At 40.8% G+C, this 23,114-nt stretch overlaps 1 protein-coding gene across 1 annotated transcript in view; it reads right to left on the bottom strand.

The window, feature by feature from the left end:
• dlc1 (DLC1 Rho GTPase activating protein) overlaps nucleotides 1-22,819 on the bottom strand; it is a 442,424-nt gene extending 419,605 nt beyond the window's left edge. Inside the window, exon 1 of the mRNA XM_080187161.1 lies at nucleotides 21,710-22,819. Coding sequence (XP_080043287.1) covers nucleotides 21,710-22,699 — 990 coding nt within the window. The 5' untranslated portion in view covers nucleotides 22,700-22,819. The remainder of the gene's footprint in view (nucleotides 1-21,709) is intronic.
• Between the last annotated feature and the right edge of the window lie 295 nt (nucleotides 22,820-23,114).

Here is a 23,114-nt window from a genome sequence, read left to right as displayed (position 1 = left end):
CAATAATAAAGGTAGGTATTTACTTCAGAAGTTATAGGATGTGCATTTTGGAATGTGGAAAAAATATGGTGCTGAAGAATCTATTCTTACGTTCTTGACCTTTATCTCAGTGGCTTTTGTACTCTGCTGGAAATTTCTGTGCATGCAAACTCAATGATTGAGTTACAGGCTCCAAGCACGACAGCCCTGAAATACCTGCCAAATTCTTAAACCTGCACTGTGCCTCATCTCAAACGCATGAACATACCGTCTGGTTTCCCATGAAATGGCCAAACTCTAATCAGGAATGCGGATGGAAAACTTGTCCAGTTGCTGATTGTTTCATCTTTGATTGCAGTGAAATCCATGTGGAGTGGAAGTTAGTGTAATTTCTTTCACCTTTATGTACCTAGGTACTATCATGAACCATTTGTCTATCTTTCCACTTCCACTCATCCTTAGCAACTAATGCCCTGAAGCCAGGTGCAGCAGAAGTTAGATGCAAAAGAAAGCTCCCTCTACTGTGCCCCATCAATAGTTCTCAGCCTCATAAAGTAGTACTGGGAATTTCTGAATTATTTGCCCCAGGCAGTTTTTACGACCTTTCCGAGGCATATTATTAATTCGTGCCAAAATATGGGTAAATTTTTGAAGTGCAGAAACATCTAGCTTAAGATAGATTGACACATTTATTTTGCATTTTGCCTATAAAGTTGGCTCAGAGTGAAGGTTATCACCCCAACAATCCAGCCTGGAGTAAAACATATAAACAAAAGTTACAAAGTTAGCATGCCAACCTATTATGCTATCAGGTCTGTATCACAATTGGATAGGAGAATAATAGATTATAGTACATTCATCAGGTTTTTATTTGAATATTTGTGATTTTTTTGTCATTTTCCATCAACATAGATCGAGTTACAGAGGACGATTGTTCAATAGTTATTTGACTGTAACATTATACCAGAATTACAATAATACATAGGCTGAATTAGTGCAAGATTCTTGCTTTCAATTGTACTGCAGTTGGCACGTTGAAGGACCACCGGTAATTCATCTCTTTCTGGGGGTCTCACTTCTGCCAGTACCAACAAGATTGAAACAGCACTAGGGGCTTTATAATGTATTTTGGAAACCAGAATTTGGCAGATTTTGATTTGACTATGGTACTGAAAGTGCACCAAAACAGGTATTAATTATCCCTGACTTTGCTACTCCTGCTGTATATACTTAACATGTGTGCCACCAATCCAGTCTTTGTTGATTATAAAGAGAAAGCAGGCACGAGTGTAGAATGGCATAATGTTGGAGGAAGGCATCACCAACAAATTTAGCTAGCTTAGTGCTGATTTTAATCTAGTAAGCCTCCAAAAAGAGAAATTGAAGGAGTTGATAAAAAATAAAGAATTAGTACAGATTTTTTGCTCTAAACACTTTATTAAGTGCTATGAATTCTGAACTTTATAACATTCCACAACTGCACAGGCTGTTGTGGATTTGTGGTGCCTGCTTCCTTCCCAAAAATACTCAATAATCTTGCTCCTCAACAAAAGTTTATTGGTCCACATAGTGGCTATGTCCAAATCAGGATTTCCTTACTTAATGAAAGCAAAATACTGTGGATGTTGGAAATCTGAAATAAAAACAGAAAATGCTGGATAAACTCAGCAGGTCTGGCAACATCTGTGGAGAATGAGACAGAGTTAATGTTTTGAGTTTATATGTTCTATGGGTCATATGGGGAGGGATTTTCCGGTCGCGTTCATCCCAAACATCAATGGACCTTTCCATGGTCTGCCCCTTGCCCACTACAATTCCCATGGCTGACGGAATGGGAAAGTTTTCCCCAAGGACTCAAAATAACTCTGAAAGTTGGGAATCAAGTAGATAGGGTTGTTAAGAAGGCATACGGTGTCTTGGCGTTTATTGGTAGGGGGATTGAATTTAGGAGTCGCAGCGTCATGTTGCAACTGTACACAACTCTGGTGCGGCCGCACTTGGAGTACTGTGTGCAGTTCTGGTCCCCACATTACAGGAAGGATGTGGAGGCTTTGGAGAGGGTGCAGAGGAGATTTACCACGATGTTGCCTGGTATGGAGGGGAGGTCCTATGAGGAGAGACTGAGGGATTTGGGGTTGTTTTCGCTGGAAAGAAGGCGGCTAAGAGGGGATCTTATTGAAACATATAAGATGATTAGAGGTTTAGATAGGGTGGACAGTGATAGCCTTTTTCCTCGGATGGAGAAAGCTAGCACGAGGGGGCATGGCTTTAAATTAAGGGGGGGTAGTTATAGGACGGATGTCAGGGGTAGGTTCTTTACCCAGAGGGTGGTGAGGGATTGGAATGCCCTGCCTGCTGCGGTTGTAAATACGCCTAGTTTGGGGGCGTTTAAGAGATCCGTGGATAGGTTTATGGACGAAAAGGGATTGGTTTAGGTTAGTGGGTCATTGTTTTTTAACTGGTCGGCGCAACATCGTGGGCCGAAGGGCCTGTTCTGCGCTGTAATGTTCTATGTTCTATGTTCTAACTCTGTTTCTCTCACCACAGGTGCCTCTAGACCTGCTGAGTTTATCCAGCATTTTCTGTTTTTATTTCTTACTTAATGTTCAGCAGTTTTCATTTTCCACAACAGGATTTTTTTGGCATTTATTAGTTGCGTGTGAAGTGCTAGTGATTGCAGGGGTGCTGTAAGTTTTTCATTGCTGTTAATTACTAACCCTCAAACATTTTTCTCAAGTCAAATTTTCTATTACTGATTTATTTTAATCAGTCCTAATGTTGTCTTGCTAAACTGCAGCTTCAGTTCTAGTTATTTTGGATATTTTTTTCAAGTTGCTTTTATTGTAGTTTTGCAATTTGTGCTTTTTTTCACTTCTTGATTTTGCCCTTTCTACAGTTCATTCAAATCCCTGAACTTATGAAAGCAAAAATTACAGATTCAGAAAAGACACATTAACCTGTTTCTTGTTGATTGATCTCAAATGGACCTATCAACTATCACAGTCTCTCTCAATTTCTTCTGTGTCCTTAGCTACATTCTTAATACATTTATACTGAGTACACCTTCCCTGGTAACTCAATTAACTTCCCTAGAATCTTCCATCTGCTATCATACAAACATACACATAAACGTACAAATTAGGAGCAGAAATATGCCACTCAGCCCTTTGAGTCCGCTCTGCCATTCATTTAAATCATGGCTGATCTGATTGTAACCTCAACTCCACATTCTCACCTACCACCGATAATTTTTCATTCCCTTGTTATCTAGAATCTATCTAGCTCTGCTTTAAAAGATTAAAAGACTTTGCTCCCACTGCCTTTTGAGGAAGAGAGTCCCAAAAGCTCACAGCCGTCTGAGAAAAATAAAATTCTCTTAATCTCTATTCTAAATGGCCAACCCTTTATTTTCAAACAGTGGCACCCTCTTTCTAGATTCTCCCATAAGTGGAAACATCTTCTCCACATCCACCCTGTCAACATCTCTCAGGAACTTATATGTTCCAATCAGGTTGTCTCTTACACTTGTAAACTTTAATGGATACAGGCCTAGTTTGTTCAACCTTTCCTTGTAAGACAACTCGCCCATTCTAGATATTGACCTAGTAAACCTTTCCTGAGCTGCTTCCAATACATTTACAACCTTCCTTAAATAAGGAGACCAATACTGTACACAATATTCCAGATATGGTCTTACCAATGCCCTGCGCAACTGAAGCATAACATCCCTACTTTTGAATTCAGTTCTGCTCACAATAAATAACATTTTATTAGCTTCCCTAATTACTTGCGGTACGTGTAAAATTCTTGCACTAGAACTCTTAGTTTCCTCTGAACCTCAGACATCTGCAATCTTTCAATATTAAGTTCAAATGTTTCTTTTTTATCTTTCATGCCAAAATGGACCATTTTGCATTTTTTCCGCATGGTACACCATTTGCCAGATCATTCCCCACTCACTTAATGTATCTGCTTCCTTTTGCAGCCTCCATGTATTCTCTTCACAACATACCTATCTTAGCCAACATACCTTCAATCCCCTCATCCAAGCCATTTATACAAATTGTAAAAAGTTGAGGCCCCAGACCTGACCTGTGACAGACCACTCATTACAATTGGTTCATTTTGATCCTGATTTTTAGTCTTGTCTCCTTTTTGCTTTAGATGAAAGGTTGAGTTGAGGTAGATGGAATAGGAGGAAACTCATGGGGAAAAATAGCAGCAATGACTAACTGAGCTAAATAATCTAGTGTCTGAGCTATATAACTCATATTATTTTATGTGACTTACGCTCTCCCTAATCTCTCGTTGTTTGCAATGTTAGTTTCTGAATGTCCCCCAGTCATATCTGTTAACATTTTATAATTTGTGTAGACAACTTTAATTATTGTAAAACTACCAAAAGCATTTTATGTTGAGCGATTTGTACACAATTACTTTTATTCAAACTGTGGTATATATGTTGAAGAATAAAAATTAAAATAGTGGTCTTCACGTGGTAAAAGCCCCAAGTTCAAGTTGCACCTATTGATGAATTATCTAATCTCAGTCAGGACCTCAGTGACACCGCAGGAAAATCAACCAGGATTGCTGTTCCTGAATGCTGAATAATGACTCCTGCTGTGGAACAATTCAACTAATTTGTAATGTTCTCCATGTCCAAATGGCCTCCTGACATTGTCAGGAAGATACCACATGCTTGTCTTTCTAATGATTTGTTGGCAAAGGCAGGATGTATTGGACTGATACAGAACAGAATTTCCTCGCTTTGATTCATGGTGTGCGTTCAGTTAACTAATTTTAACTGGGCTGGCTGGGTGGGATGGGGGAGTGAGGGCAGCAGCAATTAGGCTGAATGAGCTCCGGTATGGGCCACCCTGTCATCTGGGTTCAAACATGTGAAATAGCTTCTAACAGACTTGGAGCTTTATACCAGCAAATAACTGAGATGTTTCGATGAAGAGGAACGGGAAGAAAGTTAAAAGGAGCGAGGAAAGAAAATTGGCCAAAAAGTAATGTGCTGTTCTTTATTTGAAATAATAAAACAGTTTAAATGAAGTTGTTTATAGGTAGCTGAATGAACAAATGATTAAACTCCTGTTCACTGTTCTAAACATTCTGAGTGGAAAAAAATGGTTTAACTCAAACTTTTTTGGTGGGTTTCCAAATGCTGAATGCATCAGGTCCAAATGTAAATTACAGTGGGAAAAATATTAAATGGACAATGACTCCGAAAGAAAATGACTATCATTCACCTTCCACAAGCCTTCCCTCCCATTCCTTCCTCTATGGTCCCAGTTCTTGTGGCTCTGCTGAAGCAATGGAAAAAACAAAATACCTTCTTTTTCAAGTGTAGGAAGAAGAGAATTGGATTGAAGGCTTTCTGGCTGGCATTTGATCCGAAAGCCCAGTAATGCAATGATATCTCTCTCAGGCACACAGCAATGGCTGGCGTTACTCAACAATAAGGCTTGTCGACTAAGAAGCTTGTCAGCTTCTCGACTGTAACAGTGAATGCATATGCACTAAAGGAGAATTTAGCTAACGTGAATGATTTGCAGAAGATCTGTCAGAGAACACTGATGTGATTCCTCTGATTGAGATTTTTCAATTACAACCGTTTGCTTAAGATATGGACTGTTTCCTAGACTAGAACCCAATAAGGATCACCAAACCATTTCAAATCGACAATTTGACAGTCGGAAGAGTCTTGGCAGCAGCATGTACTATCTACAAGATGCATTGTAGAAATTTACCAACACTCCTTTGACAACATTTTCTAAAACCTGACTCCAACTCATGACCACTACTATCTAGAAGGAGAAGCACAGCAAATGTATGGGAGAATCACCACCAGCAAGTTCCCCTTCGAACCACACACCATCCCGATTTGGAATTATCGCCATTGCATCACTGTTGCTGGTTCCAAGATCATGGAACCCCCTCCCTAACAGGATCTACCTACAGCACATCGATTGCAGCAGCTCCAAGAAATGTGCACAACCACCTTCTATTGGGCAACTGGGGACAGGAAACAAATGCTGCTTAGCTAGGAACGATTGCACCTTGTGGTGCAAATAAGAAAGATTGACAATGTTGGTGCTGTCCCTGTTCCTGCCTAGAAGGAGATCAATGTAAAAATGGTCATAGCCATGGGAACTTTTGCAAACACCGTCAGCACCTTGTCACCATGCTCCGAGACTGAGAGACAGGGTGGCAGCTTTCAGTGAACAGCTGTTGAGTGAATCAGCAATGCTGTACAAACTATTCCTGGCTTAAACTGAGAAAGGACAAGTGCTCCTTGAAATCTTTTGGCTGGATGAGGCCTCTTACTGAGAGCCCTTCTACCCTCCCCCCTTCCTCTTTGACCAGTTTGTCCTTCTTTTTGTTGTGTCTTCTCATTCTCTGGGTTACGCTGCAAGCCAAGGTGGACAGCAACTATAGCACTCATGACTGGGAGCAAGTCGTGGGAGTGGAACACTTGAAATGAGAACCAAGGCCTTCATTACATGCCAAACCACTCCCTGCAAACTTCACCAACTTTAAGTAGCAGAACAAACAACCAAACACATCTAACTCAGCAACAACCAGCAGGAATCAATCAGTAACTAACCTGAAAATGTGATGGTGATCCCTTTAAATAGCACTGGTGTGGGTTCCATCTGACTGCTCAATGCACGTTCAGTTCTGTGAGGTTGAGAGAGGGTGTTAGCTGGAGCGGTGAGGTCAAAAATGGCACCGCTATAGTCAAATCAAATCATCACCATATGCCTACTCTGCAAATATTTGGAGCACACTCCTAATGCACTACCAACAACCTCACTAAATCGGTGCCTGATAGTCAGCACCAAAAGTGCACATACCTAAGTGGATGCCATTTTGGATTCAAAATGGGACCTGTAGTGATAAAAATATGACTGCTGTGCACCTGAGTTTTGTGGGCTATCATTCTATACAGGCAACCTGACACAAATACATGAAATAGCTTCATTAAAAATGCATTCATGAGTGACAACTCTTAGCTCCAAAAGCAGTCATCCATCAAAACCTTGGAAAATATGGTTGACAATAAATGTTGTATTGTGTTCAATGTTCCATTTTGAAAAACTTAATAAGGCCATATTTGTCTTTGTTTTAGAAATATTTTTAAAAAACATGTTTAAAACTATGAAACATAACAATTTAAGTAACTTACAATTCTAATGTGTCAAAGACGTAGAGAAAATTGAACAGAATTTGAAGCTCTGTGGAATCTTAATCTGAACATTCTGTTCAATTTGAAAAAGGAACCATTTTAATAATTGCATTATTACTGGTTCGATTAAAAGATTAAATTCTAAATTTGTAACTTACCAGTAAGAACAGAATACATAACTTAATTTAAGTTCAACTTTGTTTAAACAGGAAATGAATTCCTACGCGCAGTTCAAGCAATACATGCAAAGAATTTCCAGATAATCAGCAACTCTTTACTTCCTTTGCATAATTGATAAATGTAGTCTGAATTAGATTGCAAACGACACTTTTGCCTGCAAGGATTTAATTTTGAAATAAAGTTGGAATGTTGGAAATCTGAAATATGTGATTTTTAATAATGGTATCACTATTAAAAATCAACAATTTGAATCCACACAAGTCTATATATGCAGCGTGCTGTGAGAAAGACACATATTGAGCAAGGTAAGGCCACTCACCCTGTACAACATGTTGTCTACACAAAAGCAGCAAATTTTCTTGCAGCCAAATTCACTCACATTAACTGAGGGATAGTCTCTATGCAATCAAAATGATATGACGTTACTCATTCACCCATTAAGATAGCCAAATGGAACTCCAAAAATTAAAGACTGTAAGAACATTTGGTGCCAGGAAAGGACTGTGGCTGGAATTCTCCAATCTCCTTTGTGGCTAGAATTCTCCGGTCCCATTGCAGTGAATGGAGTTTTGGCTGAGCACCAAATTCTCCATTTTCCCTGGCAGCGGTGGTGGGGTTAATGAGATCAGAGAATTCTAGCTTATTTGTCTCAGCAAGAATTTCTCCTTTCAACTAATCTTAATTTCCCCTATCTGCCTTCTTGCCATACCAATAAACCCCTGTTCTCTTCACAAATAGAATGTATTGCCCGGAAATAATTTATGCTGTTCACTTCAATGTCTTTCTCTGATAACTTACTGCAATAGCCTGTTAACTTCAGTGTTTTTAAAAAAACTTCCTGTTTTTTTTTAAACATAATTTTTAACACCTGTGCTGATATTTTGTTCATGCCAATCTAGTATAACAAATCATATCAGTCATTATTAATATCAAATTTAATTCACACTCAAAGGCTTGAATGACTGTATACAGTCCAAATCAAATAGATGGCAACAATCAGGATTGAATTAACAGCGACCCAGGATGGCACAGTGGTTAGCTGCTGTCTCATAGCGCCAGGGACCCAGGTTTAATTCTGGCCCTGGGTGTGAAGTTTGCACATTCTCTTCATATCTATGTGGGTTTCCTCCAGAGGCTGCAGTTTCCTTCCACGCTCCAAAGATATGTGGATTAGGTAGATTGGCCATGCTACATTGACCTTAGTGTCAGGGGATTAGCAGGCTAAATACGTGAGTTAACAGAATAGGATCTGGGTGGGATTGCAGTCGGTGTAGGCTTGATGGGCTGAATGGCCTCCCTATGCACTGTAGGGATTCTATAATTCTGCGTTATTTATGAATTGATGCAGTTATCTTTATTAATATTGTTTAATTATAGAAATGAAAGTATAATTTAAAACAATGTACTAAAATATGTCACAATCTAGATAATGATCATTATAATTATTTAGTGAAATATATTTTTGATTATGAATATGCCACAATAAAATATATGCTTTGTATCTTATAAAAGCCACACATTAAGATATCAAATACCACAAATTCCATTTTGGCGGGACCATAACAGGAACAATGTTAGAAAAGAATACATCATATGTATTGTTATTAGCTTTGGTTTAAGAGTCTAGACAGTGTTGGCAACTTCATAACTTTATTGCCTAATATAACAAAAAAATGTGCGATAAATTTGTATAAACACTGGCTGTAAAATGGCCAGAGGAAATTGAAAGAGCAAATTCAAAGTGACGATTATTTTCATTGTAGGCTGTTTTCAACATTCTCAAAATTGGTTTCATCCTTCATTTTGACAATTGGCAATGGAAACAAAATCACTTCGAAGAATGTAATTTGACATCATTGGCAATCTGGCAAACAGAAACACAGCCCAAAAAGGAAATGATATCAACTTATTTGATCTGAATAACCATTGTTGCCTCAGCAGTAACAAACCATGGACAAGAGATTCTACTTTAGGCAGCATTGGTGATCAGGCTGCAAATTATGTTCAGAATTGCGCTAATTTATGATGTGTCTTTTTTGCTTAGCCTACAGCTCAAACTGGTTGCATATCACCAAACATGAAATCCCCCATGACCAACACAATCAAGCAAAGTTTTAAAACATAATTTCTCCTAAAAGCTTGTGCATAAAAAAAATCCTTGATATTTTTGGGAGTATTTCCCTGGGGCACTTTTATTAATACAGCTGAAAATTAGTTGCTCAGGAAAAAAAAAAGTTTTTTTTACTCAGTAGGCATAGTTTTTTGGCCATAATCACCAGCAGGAACTTCTGCTGAAGGCAACCTCCCCTGAGACAGGTTCCCTGGTGTTGGGATATTCAATCCACACGAAAAAACACTATACAGAGCTGCTTATCAGTGCATTGGTGTACAGTCGCCAGGTTCTTGTGTAAATCACATTTAAAAACTTTAAAATATGGCTGTTAGGGTCCTGGCGCCCAAATAATTCTTAATTTTTGTAGTCCCTTCCAAGGTCTTAAAATTTGTCCAAATAGTGGAAACTTGCAATGGTGATTTAATCAATCTTGGGGCATAAAAGTTTTGTGACAGCTCCATGTTTTTTAAACCACCACAAAGATAACAGAAACTCGATTTATGCCAGGCATAATTTGTACTTGTGCTTTCTGCACTTGTTTGGTCAGTCCTCGCTGAATTCCGCTTTCAAACAACAACACAAGCCAGCAGGAACCCCAGGCCCATCATTGTCCCTGGTGTGATATTTTGATAGTTTTCTTTTTCAAAAGACAACGTAGACTTGGCATTCCCAGTATGCTCAGCATGACTTGGATTATGATTTTAGTTTATAGTAACTTAACAGTTTGTATATGAATATATAAATGAACATTTGGATGAATGCTGAAGGGGAAAGAGATTTCTGATGCAGCTGGTGATATAACTTTGATATAACCACACTGCAGCTGCAGCAAATCTCAAGAAGATCTCAGGATAAAGGTGTCTGCTTGATTGATCACTAAACTGAGCTTACACATTCACTCACCTCACCACTGGTGCACGGTGGCTGCAGCATACCTGATCCATAGGAAGCACTGCAGCAACTCATCAAGGTCTCTTTGGCAGTACCTCCTTAATTTATGATCACTGTCAACCAGAAATACAAGGGCAGCAGAGGTATGGGAACATCACTGCCCCCTAATTCCATTGCACGTCATGCACAATTCTATTTTGGACATATATCACCATTCCTTTATTGTCACCGGATCAAAATTTTGGAACTGCCTGCCTAATAGCATTGTGACAACACCTCCACCACACAGACCACAGCATTTCAAAACCCACCACCTCTCAACGAAAACCAGGTTTAGGCTGGCTTTGCCAGTGATGCTGAAAGTCAGGAGAATGAGAAACACTGTTAAGAACAGCTATGAAGCGTGAAATGATTCATTTTTGTGGGAAGAATGTAGAAAGGCACTATAATATAAAAGGTATGATTGGTTGTAGGACCAGAGGAACCTAGGCACATATGTGCACAAATTATTGAAAATGGCAGGACAGTTTGAGACAGCAGTTCATAAAATGTGCAGGATCTTGACTATTAGGGACAGGAGTACAGAAGCGAAGAAGTACTGATAAATCTGTATAAAACACTGATTCAGCTTCACTGGAGTATTGTCTCTAATTCTGGACTCCACATTTTAGGAAGGATGTGAAAGCATTAGAGAGGGTGTAGAAAAGATTCACAAGAATAGTTCTAGAAATTAGGAACTCCAGTGCTTTAAAACCTACCTCTCGGGCCAGACTACAGGTTACCCACCTGGTCACAGCTTCTCAGGCTGACATCACTTTTCTCCTTAAACCTCTGTAAAGCAGGGACATTTCCTGCATCAAAGGACTAATCAAATGCATGTTGTCATTGTTGATGCAACCAACTAATCAGCAAAACAACATCATTTTGATTTAGTTTCATCTGTTTGTGCTTTTCCAAGCACAAGATGTTGCTAAAAATATCTCATCACTGTTCTGAACTTTAGATTACATTTGAACAGCTTGATAACAGATGTCAACAAAAAAGTGTTATAATCCTGAACAGTCACAGACTTCAATTCAACCTGCATTTAGACTCCTTCCTAACCTTGTGTAATACAGGAACATAGGAAATAGGAATCAGAGTAAAAATACATTCTCTTGAGACTGCTCTTCCATTCAGTAAGCTCGTAGCTGATCTTCCAACCCAACTCCACTTTCCCAGTCAATCCTCATATCACTACATTCCCCGAGGATCTAAAAATCTATTGAATATGACTGAATATCCACAGCCCCCCGAAGTATAGAATTTCTAGATTCACAGAACTGAGACACAATTTCTCTTCACTTCCACCATGAACCACAGAGCCTTTGTCCTGAGTTTTTCACCTAGTTCTAGACTGTTCAGCCGCTCAATATCTGTCTTGTCAAGCCTCCAGAATAACTGTTTCAATGAGATCACCTTAATTGTTGTGAACTCCTGAAACTTTAAGTGTATCCCACTCAATCTTTCCTCATAAGACTCTCATCCCAGGAATCTATCTTTTGAATTTTTATTGCACCTTCTCTACATCCTTCCTTAGGCACAAAGACCAAAACCATACACACTACTCCAGGTGTGGTCTCACTAAATCCCTCTACAATTGTTATAAGACATCCTAAATTATGGGGCAGCACATTAGAACATAGATCATAGAACATTACAGCGCAGTACAGGCCCTTCGGCCCTCGATGTTGCGCCGACCAGTGGAACCAATCTAATGACCCTCTAACCTAAACTATTCCAATGCTATCCATATGCCTATCCACTGACCATTTGAACACCCTTAAAGTTGGCGAGCCCACAACTGCTGCAGGCAGGGCATTCCACAACCTTACTACCCTCTGAGTAAAGAACCTACCTCTGACATCCGTCCTATAACTACCACCCCTTAATTTAAGGCTATGTCCCCTCGTGTTAGCCGTCACCATCTGAAGAAAAAGGCTCTCACCCTATCTAACCCTCTGATCATCTTGTATGCCTGAATTAGGTCACCTCGTAACCTTCTTCTCTCTAATGAAAATAATCTCAAGTCCCTCAGCCTTTCCTCATAAGACCTTCCATTGGCATAGTGGTTAGCACTGCTGCCTCACACGCCACGGATCTGGGTTCAATTCCAGGTTTAGGTCTGCACATTCTCCCCATATCTGTGTGGGTTTCCTTTGGGTGTTCTGGTTTCCCCCACAGTCTGAAAGATGTACTGGTTAGGTGCATTGGCCATGCTAAATTCTCCTGAACAGGCAGTGGAGTGTGGTGACGAGGGGATTTTCACAGTAATTACATTACAGTGTTAATGTAAGCCTACTTGTGACACTGATAAATAAATTTAAAACCTTACTGTTGCCCTTCATTCCCTTCGTGATAAGGCCATTTGCTTTCCCAATTGCTTGCAGTACCTGCAAAATTTTCTGCATTTCTTTTGAGGACACTCAAATTTCTAAACATCAACTTTTAATAGTATTCCATGATGTAAAAAATAAAATTCTGCTCATTCACTCTTCTACCAAAATGAATAATCTCACGTTTTGCCACAGGATACTCCATATGCCATCTTCTTACTTAATCTGACTTGATCTCTTTGCAACCTCTTTGTGTCTTCCTCAAAGCTTGTTTTTCCACCTAGTTTTGTATCATCAGCAAACATAGATACATTATAAACAGTTCCATCATCTAAGTCATGAATATAGATTGTAAATATTGAGACCATAACTCTGATAAGAACATAAGAACATAAGAAATAGGAGCAGGAGTAGGCCATCTGGCCCTTCAAGCCTGCCCCGCCATTCAATAAGATCATGGCTGATCTGTCGTGGCTCAGTTCCACATTCCCACCCTCTCCCCATAACCCTTAATCCCCTCTCTTACCAAAAACCCATCAACCCGCATCTTAAAAATATTTAGCGAGGCAGCCTCCACCACTTCAACGGGCAGAGAATTCCAGAGATTCACCACCCTTTGAGTGAAGAAGTTCCTCCTCAACTCTGTTCTAAACCACCCCGCTTTATCTTGAGGCTATGCCCCCTAGTCCTACTATCCTTTCTGAGCGGGAAGAGTCTCTCCACCTCTATCCTATCCATCCCATTCATCATCTTATTCGTCTCAATGAGATCTCCCCTCATTCTTCTAAACTCTAACGAGTACAAGCCTAATCTATTCAGCCTCTCCTCATAGCTCAACCCCCTCAACTCTGGCATCAGCCTAGTGAACCTCCTCTGCACTCCCTCCAAGGCTAAAATATCCTTGCGTAAGTACGGCGCCCAAAACTGCACACAGTACTCCAGCTGCGGCCTCACCAATGCCCTATACAGCCGCAGCAAGACCTCCCTACTTCTATATTCAATCCCCCTCGCTATGAAGGTCAGCATCCCATTCGCCTTCCTGACCACCTGCTGCACCTGCAGGCTGGGTTTTTGCGACTCATGCACAAGGACCCCGAGGTCCCTCTGCACCGTCGCCTGCTGCAGTTTTTCGCCACGAATAGTCCTTCCTACCATTATTCCTACCAAAGTGGACCACCTCGCACTTGCCAACATTAAATTCCATTTGCAGTTCCTGGCCCATTCGCCCAGCCTATCTAGATCCTTCTGCAGACTCTCCACACCCTCTGCGCAATTTGCCGTTCCACCAATCTTGGTGTCATCAGCAAATTTCGACACCATACACTCGGTTCCCTCCTCCAGATCATCTATATAAATGGTAAATAGCTGAGGCCCCAGCACCAACCCCTGGGGCACTCCACTAGTCACCAACCGCCAATCCGAATAGCACCCATTAACCCCCACTCTCTGCCTCCTATTTGACAACCAATCCTCTATCCACGCTAACACCCTACCCCCAACTCCATGCCCCCTTACCTTCTGCAATAACCTCATGTGAGGTACCTTGTCAAACGCCTTCTGAAAATCAAGAAAGACCACATCCACCGGCTCTCCTCTATCCACCGCCCTAGACACATCCTCATAGAACTCCAGTAAATTTGTCAGACACGACTTCCCCTTAACGAAACCGTGCTGCGTCTGCTCTATCAAGCAATTCTCCTCAAGGTGCCTCGCTATTTCCTCCTTGATGACAGATTCTAACATTTTACCTACAACAGACGTTAAACTAACCGGCCTATAATTCCCTGCCTTTTGCCTGGCACCCTTCTTAAACAACGGCGTAACATTAGCCGTTTTCCAATCTTCCGGCACTTCACCGGAATCCAGCGACGTTTGGAAAATAACCACCAAGGCATCCGCTATCACCTCCACCATTTCTTTCAGAACCCTCGGATGCATTCCATCCGGTCCTGGGGACTTGTCCACAATCAGCCCCTCCAGTCTGTTGAGCACCGCCTCTCTAGTAACCATAATGTCATTGAGACCCTCCAGTTCTACCACCTTTCCATCGCTAACACCCGACAAATTATTCACGTGTTCCTCCGTGAAGACCGAAACAAAAAAGTTATTCAAGACCTCAGCCATTTCCCCATCCCCTACCACTAAGTCCCCCCTCTCATCCTCTAAGGGTCCAACGTTCACCCTAGCCAGCCTCTTCCTTTTTATATATTTATAAAAACTCTTGCTGTCCTTTTTTATATTAAGCGCTAGCCCAGCTTCATAGTTTCTCCTACCCTTCTTTATCAACTTCTTTGTCAATCTTTGTTGACATTTAAACCTCTCCCAATCCTCTTCTCGCCCACTACTCTTAGCTACTCTAAACGCCTCCGCTTTTAATTTAACACTTTCCTTCACCTCCTTCGTTATCCACGGCTTATTACCTCTCCTCCTACTGTCCTTTTTAACCATCGGAATAAATTTCTGCTGAGCACCAAGAAAGATCTCCTTAAAGATCCTCCACTGCTCCTCAGCAGACCTACCTTCCAACGCGCTCCCCCAGTCCACATTCGCCAATTCTTCTCTCATCCTACCGTACTCCCCTCTGTTCAAACAAAGGACGCGTGTCCGGGAACCCACTTTCTCCTCCTCCATCTGCACCAGAAACTCCACCGTACAATGATCACTCTCCCCAAGAGGATCCTTCACCACAAGGTCCCTAATTCTACCCGCCTCATTACATAACACCAGATCCAAGATAGCTCGCTCCCTCGTCGGCTCCAACACACACTGTTCCAGGAAACTATCCCGGCAACATTCCAAGAACTCCTCCTCGAGCCCACCGCGTCCAACATGGGTCGACCAATCAATATGTAGATTGAAATCTCCCATAATTATGGGATAAAGATCATAACTGATCTTTTCATGGGCTCAGCTCCTCTTACCTGCCCATTCGCCATAACCCTTAATTCATTTACTGTTCAAAAATGTATCTATCCTTGCCTTAAAAACATTCAATGAGGTAGCCTCAGCTGCTTCACTGGGCAGGGAATTCCACAGATTCACAACCGTTTGTGTGAAGAATTCCTCCTCAACTCAGTCCTAAATCTGCTTCCCCTTATTTTGAGGCTATGCCCCCTAGTTCTAGTTTCACCCACCAGTAGAAACAACTTCCCTGCTACTATCTATTCCCTTCATTATCTTATATATTTCCATAAGATTTCCCCTCATTCTTCTGAATTCCAATGAGTATAGTTCAATCCGCTCCACGGCAGGAATTAGAACTCTTTGCCTGGGAGACAAGTGGAGACCGTGATGCCCAGCGGGAAGCCCGCGAAATGGGGCCTGCTGATATCTCCTGGCTACCGTGCTACTCGAGCAGCGCAGTGGGTTGGATCAATCACCCCTGACATGTCCTCTATTTTCTATCCTTTGGCTAATCCTCTATCCAGCTAAACGATGTGTATTTACAGTATTTACAGTGATTTCTTACTGTAAAGGAGCACTTTAAGATGATATCTGCATGACGTCATTGAAGATGATGGTATCGATCATTTGCGCGGGTAACTGTGCAGAGTAGGTTTGCTGCCTGTATTGAAATGCAAGTTTTTCCAACCTACAATTGAATATTTGGGACAGGTATTCAACACCAAGGGACTTCATAAGTCTCCTTCAAAGATCAAAGTTATTACTGAGGCACTCGCATGTTCGATCCTTCTTAGGATTACTAAATTACGACAAAAGAATTGTCCCCAATTTACTGACCATTTTGAAACCCTTACATAATCTACTGTTTCATAATAAAAAATGGATGTGGTGGTTCAATGTGACAAAGCTTTTGTGCAAGCCAAGGAGGCATTGCTCAAATCAGAAGTCCTGACATATTTTGTTCCAAATCTCATTTAGAGTGTGCTACAATGCCCTATGGTGTTGGGGCAGTGGTATTCCACATCCTCCCTTCAGGTGAAGAGAAACCTTTAGTCTTTGAGTCCAGATCATTACTCAAAGCCGAAAGCAATTATGCACAAATGGGGAAAGAAGCTTATCTTTGGGAGAAAACAATTTTATCAATTCCTATATGGGAGGCAATCAGGGAACAATGTTTACTGACTAAACATTCTTGCTGAAGTGCAGGGATACTGCTTACTCAGTAATAAATGTTTCACCAGTGTTACTGATGATTAAACGACAATTATGTACAGCACTCGACTATTAAACCACCTAAGACAAAATAAATCATCTAGAAAAAGCAACAGGATTAGATCGTACAGCAGAAAAATGAAGCAAAGTGTCATGGGTAAGAAGATCTAGCAAGAAATTATATTACTGGGGAAAACTGAGTTCCTTGGCGCAAACCGGACCTATCTCCTGCACCATCCAAATCTGAGACAATGTTAGATGGAGGAGATTCGCAGATCAATTATTGGCGGGAAGATCTAATCTATCAGGAGCAGAACCTGCAAAAAGTGCAAATCCAGCTGTGCCGAGAGATGACCTGGACCTTCTCAAAAACGTGACATGAACAGAACCTATTGGGGAAAACCACATTTCAATCGCAAATCAAGCACTGAGTCAACTTTAAAATGTAATGTCGACTCCGGTTTAAATAACCACTGATGACATTCATATCGAGCCAAAGACACTAGAGCTCTTGGCATGTGCCAAGAAGCAGACGCCTGAGGTTCACCGACAACCATGCAGAGAACAACAGCATCCAAATTGTCTGACTTATTGACTGTGTTGTTAATTGATTGTTCATGTTATATTTGTTTAATGTGTTGGGAACCTTTGATTTAAAGAGGGAGTGGAAGCTGAACAAAGCACTTTAAGATAATGCATGCATGATGTCTTTGGAAATGACATATTCGATTGTTTGTGTAGGTAACTGCGCAGAATAGGTTGTAGCCTGTATTGAACACATTTCCTTAATTAAGCTCCTTAGTTTGTTGAACCTTTGCGGCCACCTAGCCTTAATCCTGCAAACATAAGAACATAAGAAATAGGAGCAGGAGTAGGCCATCTGGCCCTTCGAGCCTGCCCCGCCATTCAATAAGATCATGGCTGATCTGTCGTGGCTCAGTTCCACATTCCCGCCCTCTCCCCATAACCCTTAATCCCCTCGCTTATCAAAAACCCATCAACCCGCATCTTAAATATATTTAGCGAGGCAGCCTCCACCACCTCAACAGGCAGAGAATTCCAGAGATTCACCACCCTTTGAGTGAAGAAGTTCCTCCTCAACTCCGTTCTAAACCGCACCCCCCTTTATCTTGAGGCTGTGCCCCCTAGTCCTACTGTCCTTTCTGAGCGGGAAGAGTCTCTCCACCCCTATCCTATCCATCCCATTCATCATCTTATACGTCTCAATGAGATCTCCCCTCATCCTTCTAATTTCTAACGAGTACAAGCCTAGTTTATTCAGCCTCTCCTCATAGCTCAACCCCCTCAACTCCGGCATCAGCATCAACACACAACACTACTGGTAATAATTGAGTGATAGATATGCTGGGGCATGAGATTGCAGATTGTAGCTGAATACAATTCTGTGCTGCTTATAGCACACAACAATGCCCACATCCCATGGTCACAAGGTTGCATACAGTCTGGTGAAAACAGATATATGGCTGGGAATTTTCTGGCCATTCTCACTGGTGGGATCTTCCAGTCACGCCAACAGCCAATCCCCACTATGGGCTTCCCACGTTGGCACATGCATAGAACAGGAAAGCCCAGTTAACCATGCCATGGAGGGGCTATGGAAAACACTGTCCAGAGTATTAATTTAGTGTCTCTGCCACTTCTTTATTTTTGTTTATAATTAGAAACATGAGTCATTGAATTCCAAAAGTCATTGATAAGTCCCCTCAGGTTGGTCTGAAGTGACATATAGCTAGGGACTAAGGATGGCAGGCTTCCTTCCCTAAAGGACATCGGTGAATTAGTTGAGATTTTACAAAAGTCCAACAGATTTAGAGTCACGTTTACTGACTTTTTAATTCCAGAATTTTTTTTGAAATGGAATGATTTTCAGCTGTTGTGATAGGATTTGAATTACAGATGTGGTTTTGACACTGAGTTTGCTGTGAGTGCAAACGCAGACATGGGCTGTAAAATATCTTGAGTGTCAGAAATGAGTATCTTACCGATGATATTACTGTCATATTTTCCCTGCCCTCGCCTATGATGTAATGAGTTCCAGCCCAGAAAGGTCATGAACCTCATTTCAATAACTTAACATCTTATTAAAGGGCTACCATCTGAGCATACATCTGAGGCCAGAACTCTCCATTCACCTGATGAAGGGCAAACCCCAAAAGCTTGTGAGTTTACTATCAAATAAGTTGGTTGGACTCAAATCTGGTGTTGTCAGACTTCTTACTGTGTTTAGCCCAGTCCAACGCCGGCATCCCCACATCATAATGCCAGGGTGCCAGAAGGCCATACTAGAGGGCATGGGGATGTTCTCTTTGGTAGTGGGTTCCCCTTCTTTGGTATGTGGGGGGTTGCCCTTATCTTTGGGTCGGGGGGTATTCCATGTCTCTGAGGATGGTGGGGGCTGTTCCCCTTGTGCATGTGGGGACTGGTCTTTGGGCACATGCTGGAAGGAGGGGGAGTTCCTTATTTCTTATTGGTGCTCAGGAATTACCAATGTTACTGATGTTTTCCAGCCCTGTCCCACCAGCGTGACAGCACGGGCCATGCCTGCAAATTGTTTCAGCACCCTATCCTTGCATTAATTAGTCTTAGCCACCAGTACTAGTGATACATCCACTACCGTACTCTTCTTTTGTGTGGTCATCTAGATTTTGAATAAGCTTTCCAGGACCACACTCATGGCAGAATGATTTGTTGACACAGCAAATGATCTCCTCATTGGCTAAATGATAAAAACTCCTGAGTTTGAAATTTACTAATTCATAGTGTTAAAAAGCAATCATCTTTGTTACTAATTGTAACAGTTCCTTTTGCTAATTCATTCTTTCCCAGAACCTTAAAGCTGTAGACTTCTTTACCACCCATGTCATTCCTGCTATCAATGACCTTGAGGTGTTTAAAAGCTAAATTTGATGTCATTTAATTGTTACTTCTGGACATACCTCATTTGCTTGACTACTGTATACTTTTCAGTTTTAGTGCTATGGATATAGCCTTTATCAATCTGTTTCAATATAAAAAAAAGCTATTGGAATGAATGAGAACCAACTATAATATTCTCTGACAAACTATTATTAATTAATATTGCCTGCTGCTAAAGTTGCTACTTATTGATTACATTAATAATTACTGATGACATCCTGACAGGTTAGATACTGAATGATTATAGCATGTCTATTATTAGACTTTAATGTAATCAGGAAAATTGAATGTCAAAAAAAAGCTATTACAATGGTATTGAGATAATTATTTGGAGGGAAAAAATACATATACATGGAAGGTACTTTGTTTTAGTTTCTTTGGATGTTAGAGTCATTGAATGAATCTGGCACCTGTGATCCTGACAGCTTGCAAACCATCCATTTTATAATGCAGCTAGTTCATCGAAATGCAAGATGGGAAAACATAGCCAACACTGCGCTCGCTGTTACCACACAACTGATTCTGAATGTTATATTAGTGACAGCACAGGGATTGTCCCAAAATACCTGAAACTCCTTTCAAAGGTTAAAAACAGTGCTCAACTTTGCCAAAAAGGATCAAGTTCCATCACTGGGACAAGAGTGGGAGCTGACCTGTTCCAGGAGATGGCAGGATCCTGTGTTGACCAGTTAGCAGACCTCTTTTGGGTTTGCTGTTCAACCGAGAATGAGCACCGTGAGTCCATCCCAGAACTGCTGGGCCAATCAGGGAGCTGATTCTTAGCAATGCCACTGCTAAGATGTTGGAGGGATCTCAAATACACGTGAGTCTTGCGGAAGATATGACCAGGGAAGCAGACCCTGGAGGTCAAGATAAGTGTGTGAGGAGTGGCATTGGTGCATTGGGCATAGGGCCACCTGAGGACCATGGGGCATCCATCCAAGAGAGAGCCGTTTCTTTGCTTTTCCAAGCACTAACTGGGCAATATCACCATAATAAACTGCAACATAATGTCATCATGACTATTGGCTGCTGGAAGCTTAATTCTTTGATTGTTGAATTGGATGTGCAATAACAGAATGGTGATTTGTCACTCTAAGAAAGAACAGGCCTGTATTTATGAAGCAACCTTATCACATATCACAGAACGCCCCAAAGCCCTTCACTTGCAATTAATTATTTTTGAATTGCAATAATTTTTGATCTATGAGTAAATGCTGAAAATCGATTTTCACAGAGTGAGGCTCTACAAACAGCAGTCTAATGACTAATTCAGCTATTTTGATGTTCTTTGCTCATTTCCGTCCTTGAGGTGAGGCTTTTCAATCCTGTTCAATAAAACTTTGCCGAGCGACCCAACCATGATCATGTGGAACACTTGTTCAAGCATCTCAAAGGGTTAAATTCAATCACTGTGGTTGGGAACCCAGGATTCCACCACTGTTCCATCTTTTAAGTGATATATTCTGTATGACATAATCCCAAAGTTTCATCAACAGAATAAAGATTAACTGCACAGAGATGTGGCCTCTGGAATCTGCACAGAAAGGGATAATTTTAACTTTGGAGTGTTTGTGTTGCCTTCCATTACGCAATAGCCTCAATTACCCTTTCCATTAATGTCAAGACTATGGAAAATTGGGTGGTTCAGGCAATTCAATAGCTCCATTTTAGACTATCGTTTGGAGTTAACACTATTCCCAAAATGCATTCATGTGTATTTTCCCTGTGTTATATAGACATCATAGATGGACAAATTCTTTCCTTCTTTAACCTGAAATCTTTCTTCATTTCTGATTGACTATGTGACGGATATGGCAGCAAACATAGTTAGAAGAGGATCAAAGTATAAAAATTGTTTTAATATCATCAATCAATCAATCAATAAGTCAAGTAGAGTAAATGAAAAGGTTATTCCCTTACCTTTCTCTTTCGGAGTTTTATGGTGCAATCTGCAGGGTTAATATTATACGTATTTTCCTGTAAATTTAATATTTGGGAACTCTGCTTTGAAATATTTGTAGCATTATTTCTGTTATCAGAAACATTTTCCGCTTGTGCTACATCCTCCAGAAAGGTTTGATCCAAACTCTCCCTTGAGCATGTCTGAGATGCAATTAAACAATTCACAGGGGTAACATCCTCTGATATTGTATGTATGTTATTATTAGTGACAAGACACTCAGCCATATTCTTAGTAACCTCCCTGTCACATTCATCTCTTGACATGTCATGTTTTCTACGCTGCTGTGCAATTACTGCAGTGTGGAGAAGCTCATCTGTTGGGACAATTACATCCAAACTCTCGTCCACGTCTTTCTCTGTTAAATCCTTCAGATCGAATTCCTCAGAAAATTCCGGGCATTCAGGCTCCTTTGTTTTCTCATCGGTCTTTTCCTCTTCTTCAGGAACTGAATCGTAATCGGGCTCATTATCTATTCCAACGTTCTCAGATATATTCACTTGCTCGATCTCTTCCAATGGCGATGTTTCAGTCAGCGTTCGTTCATTCCCTGAGGGTTGCAGTTCCCCTGCAACACAATCTTCTTCACAACTGAGATCTGAGTTTTCATCAGATACATGGACTAAAGTCTCTGTGCTTGCTTCTAATGACAGAATGTACTCCTCGCTTTCATGATTGTCATTTTCATCCACTTCCCTTCTGTGGTCGCACAGTTGCTTTGCTTGAAGAGCAGACAGATCAGAGTTAAGACAATATTCCGGTAAAGAAATACTGGAAAATCTTTCCTTCTTGTCTGTTTTCGATATTTCATTGCTTTCCATACTTGGTTTTAGATTATCCGCCACAAGTCCATGACAACAGACTGCTCCAGAATCAACAGAATCAAATGAAAAGCCAGGCCAATTGGTCACATGATCTTCCCAGCTTCTTTTCTTGTTAGTTAAAGACATGTCATCACAATCCAGTTACAGATTTTTCCAGGCGTACATCAGAGAGAGAAAAGAATCAGGGGGACCCATTGACTTTCTCCATGATAAAGAGCACTTGGCAGTTTCTGCTTCTCAAAGCCATGTTAACAGAATCTGTGTCACAAAGAAAAGAACAGCTTCAGAGGTTTGACAAAAATGCATCTACGCAGACATTCGCTATGTTCTGTGCCAAGAGATTTTTTCATTACAGCAACATGAGAAATATTGCCTTTTCTTAGACTTATATATGAATGTTCACTCGAACATGTGCTGCCATTTAAGTATTAAAATAGATAGAACAATAACAGTTTAAAATATTCACTGGAAGAGTCTCATGTGCTTATATAAATAGCAATATACATGAAGTTCATTGAAAAAATACAGCTTAGAATTTGCA

Source organism: Carcharhinus amblyrhynchos, chromosome 1 (assembly GCF_965287045.1).
Source record: "Carcharhinus amblyrhynchos chromosome 1, sCarAmb.v2.hapA, whole genome shotgun sequence".
NCBI lineage: Eukaryota > Metazoa > Chordata > Chondrichthyes > Carcharhiniformes > Carcharhinidae > Carcharhinus > Carcharhinus amblyrhynchos.
Note: the sequence above shows the minus strand (reverse complement) of the source record. Positions and strands in the feature narration are given on the sequence as shown.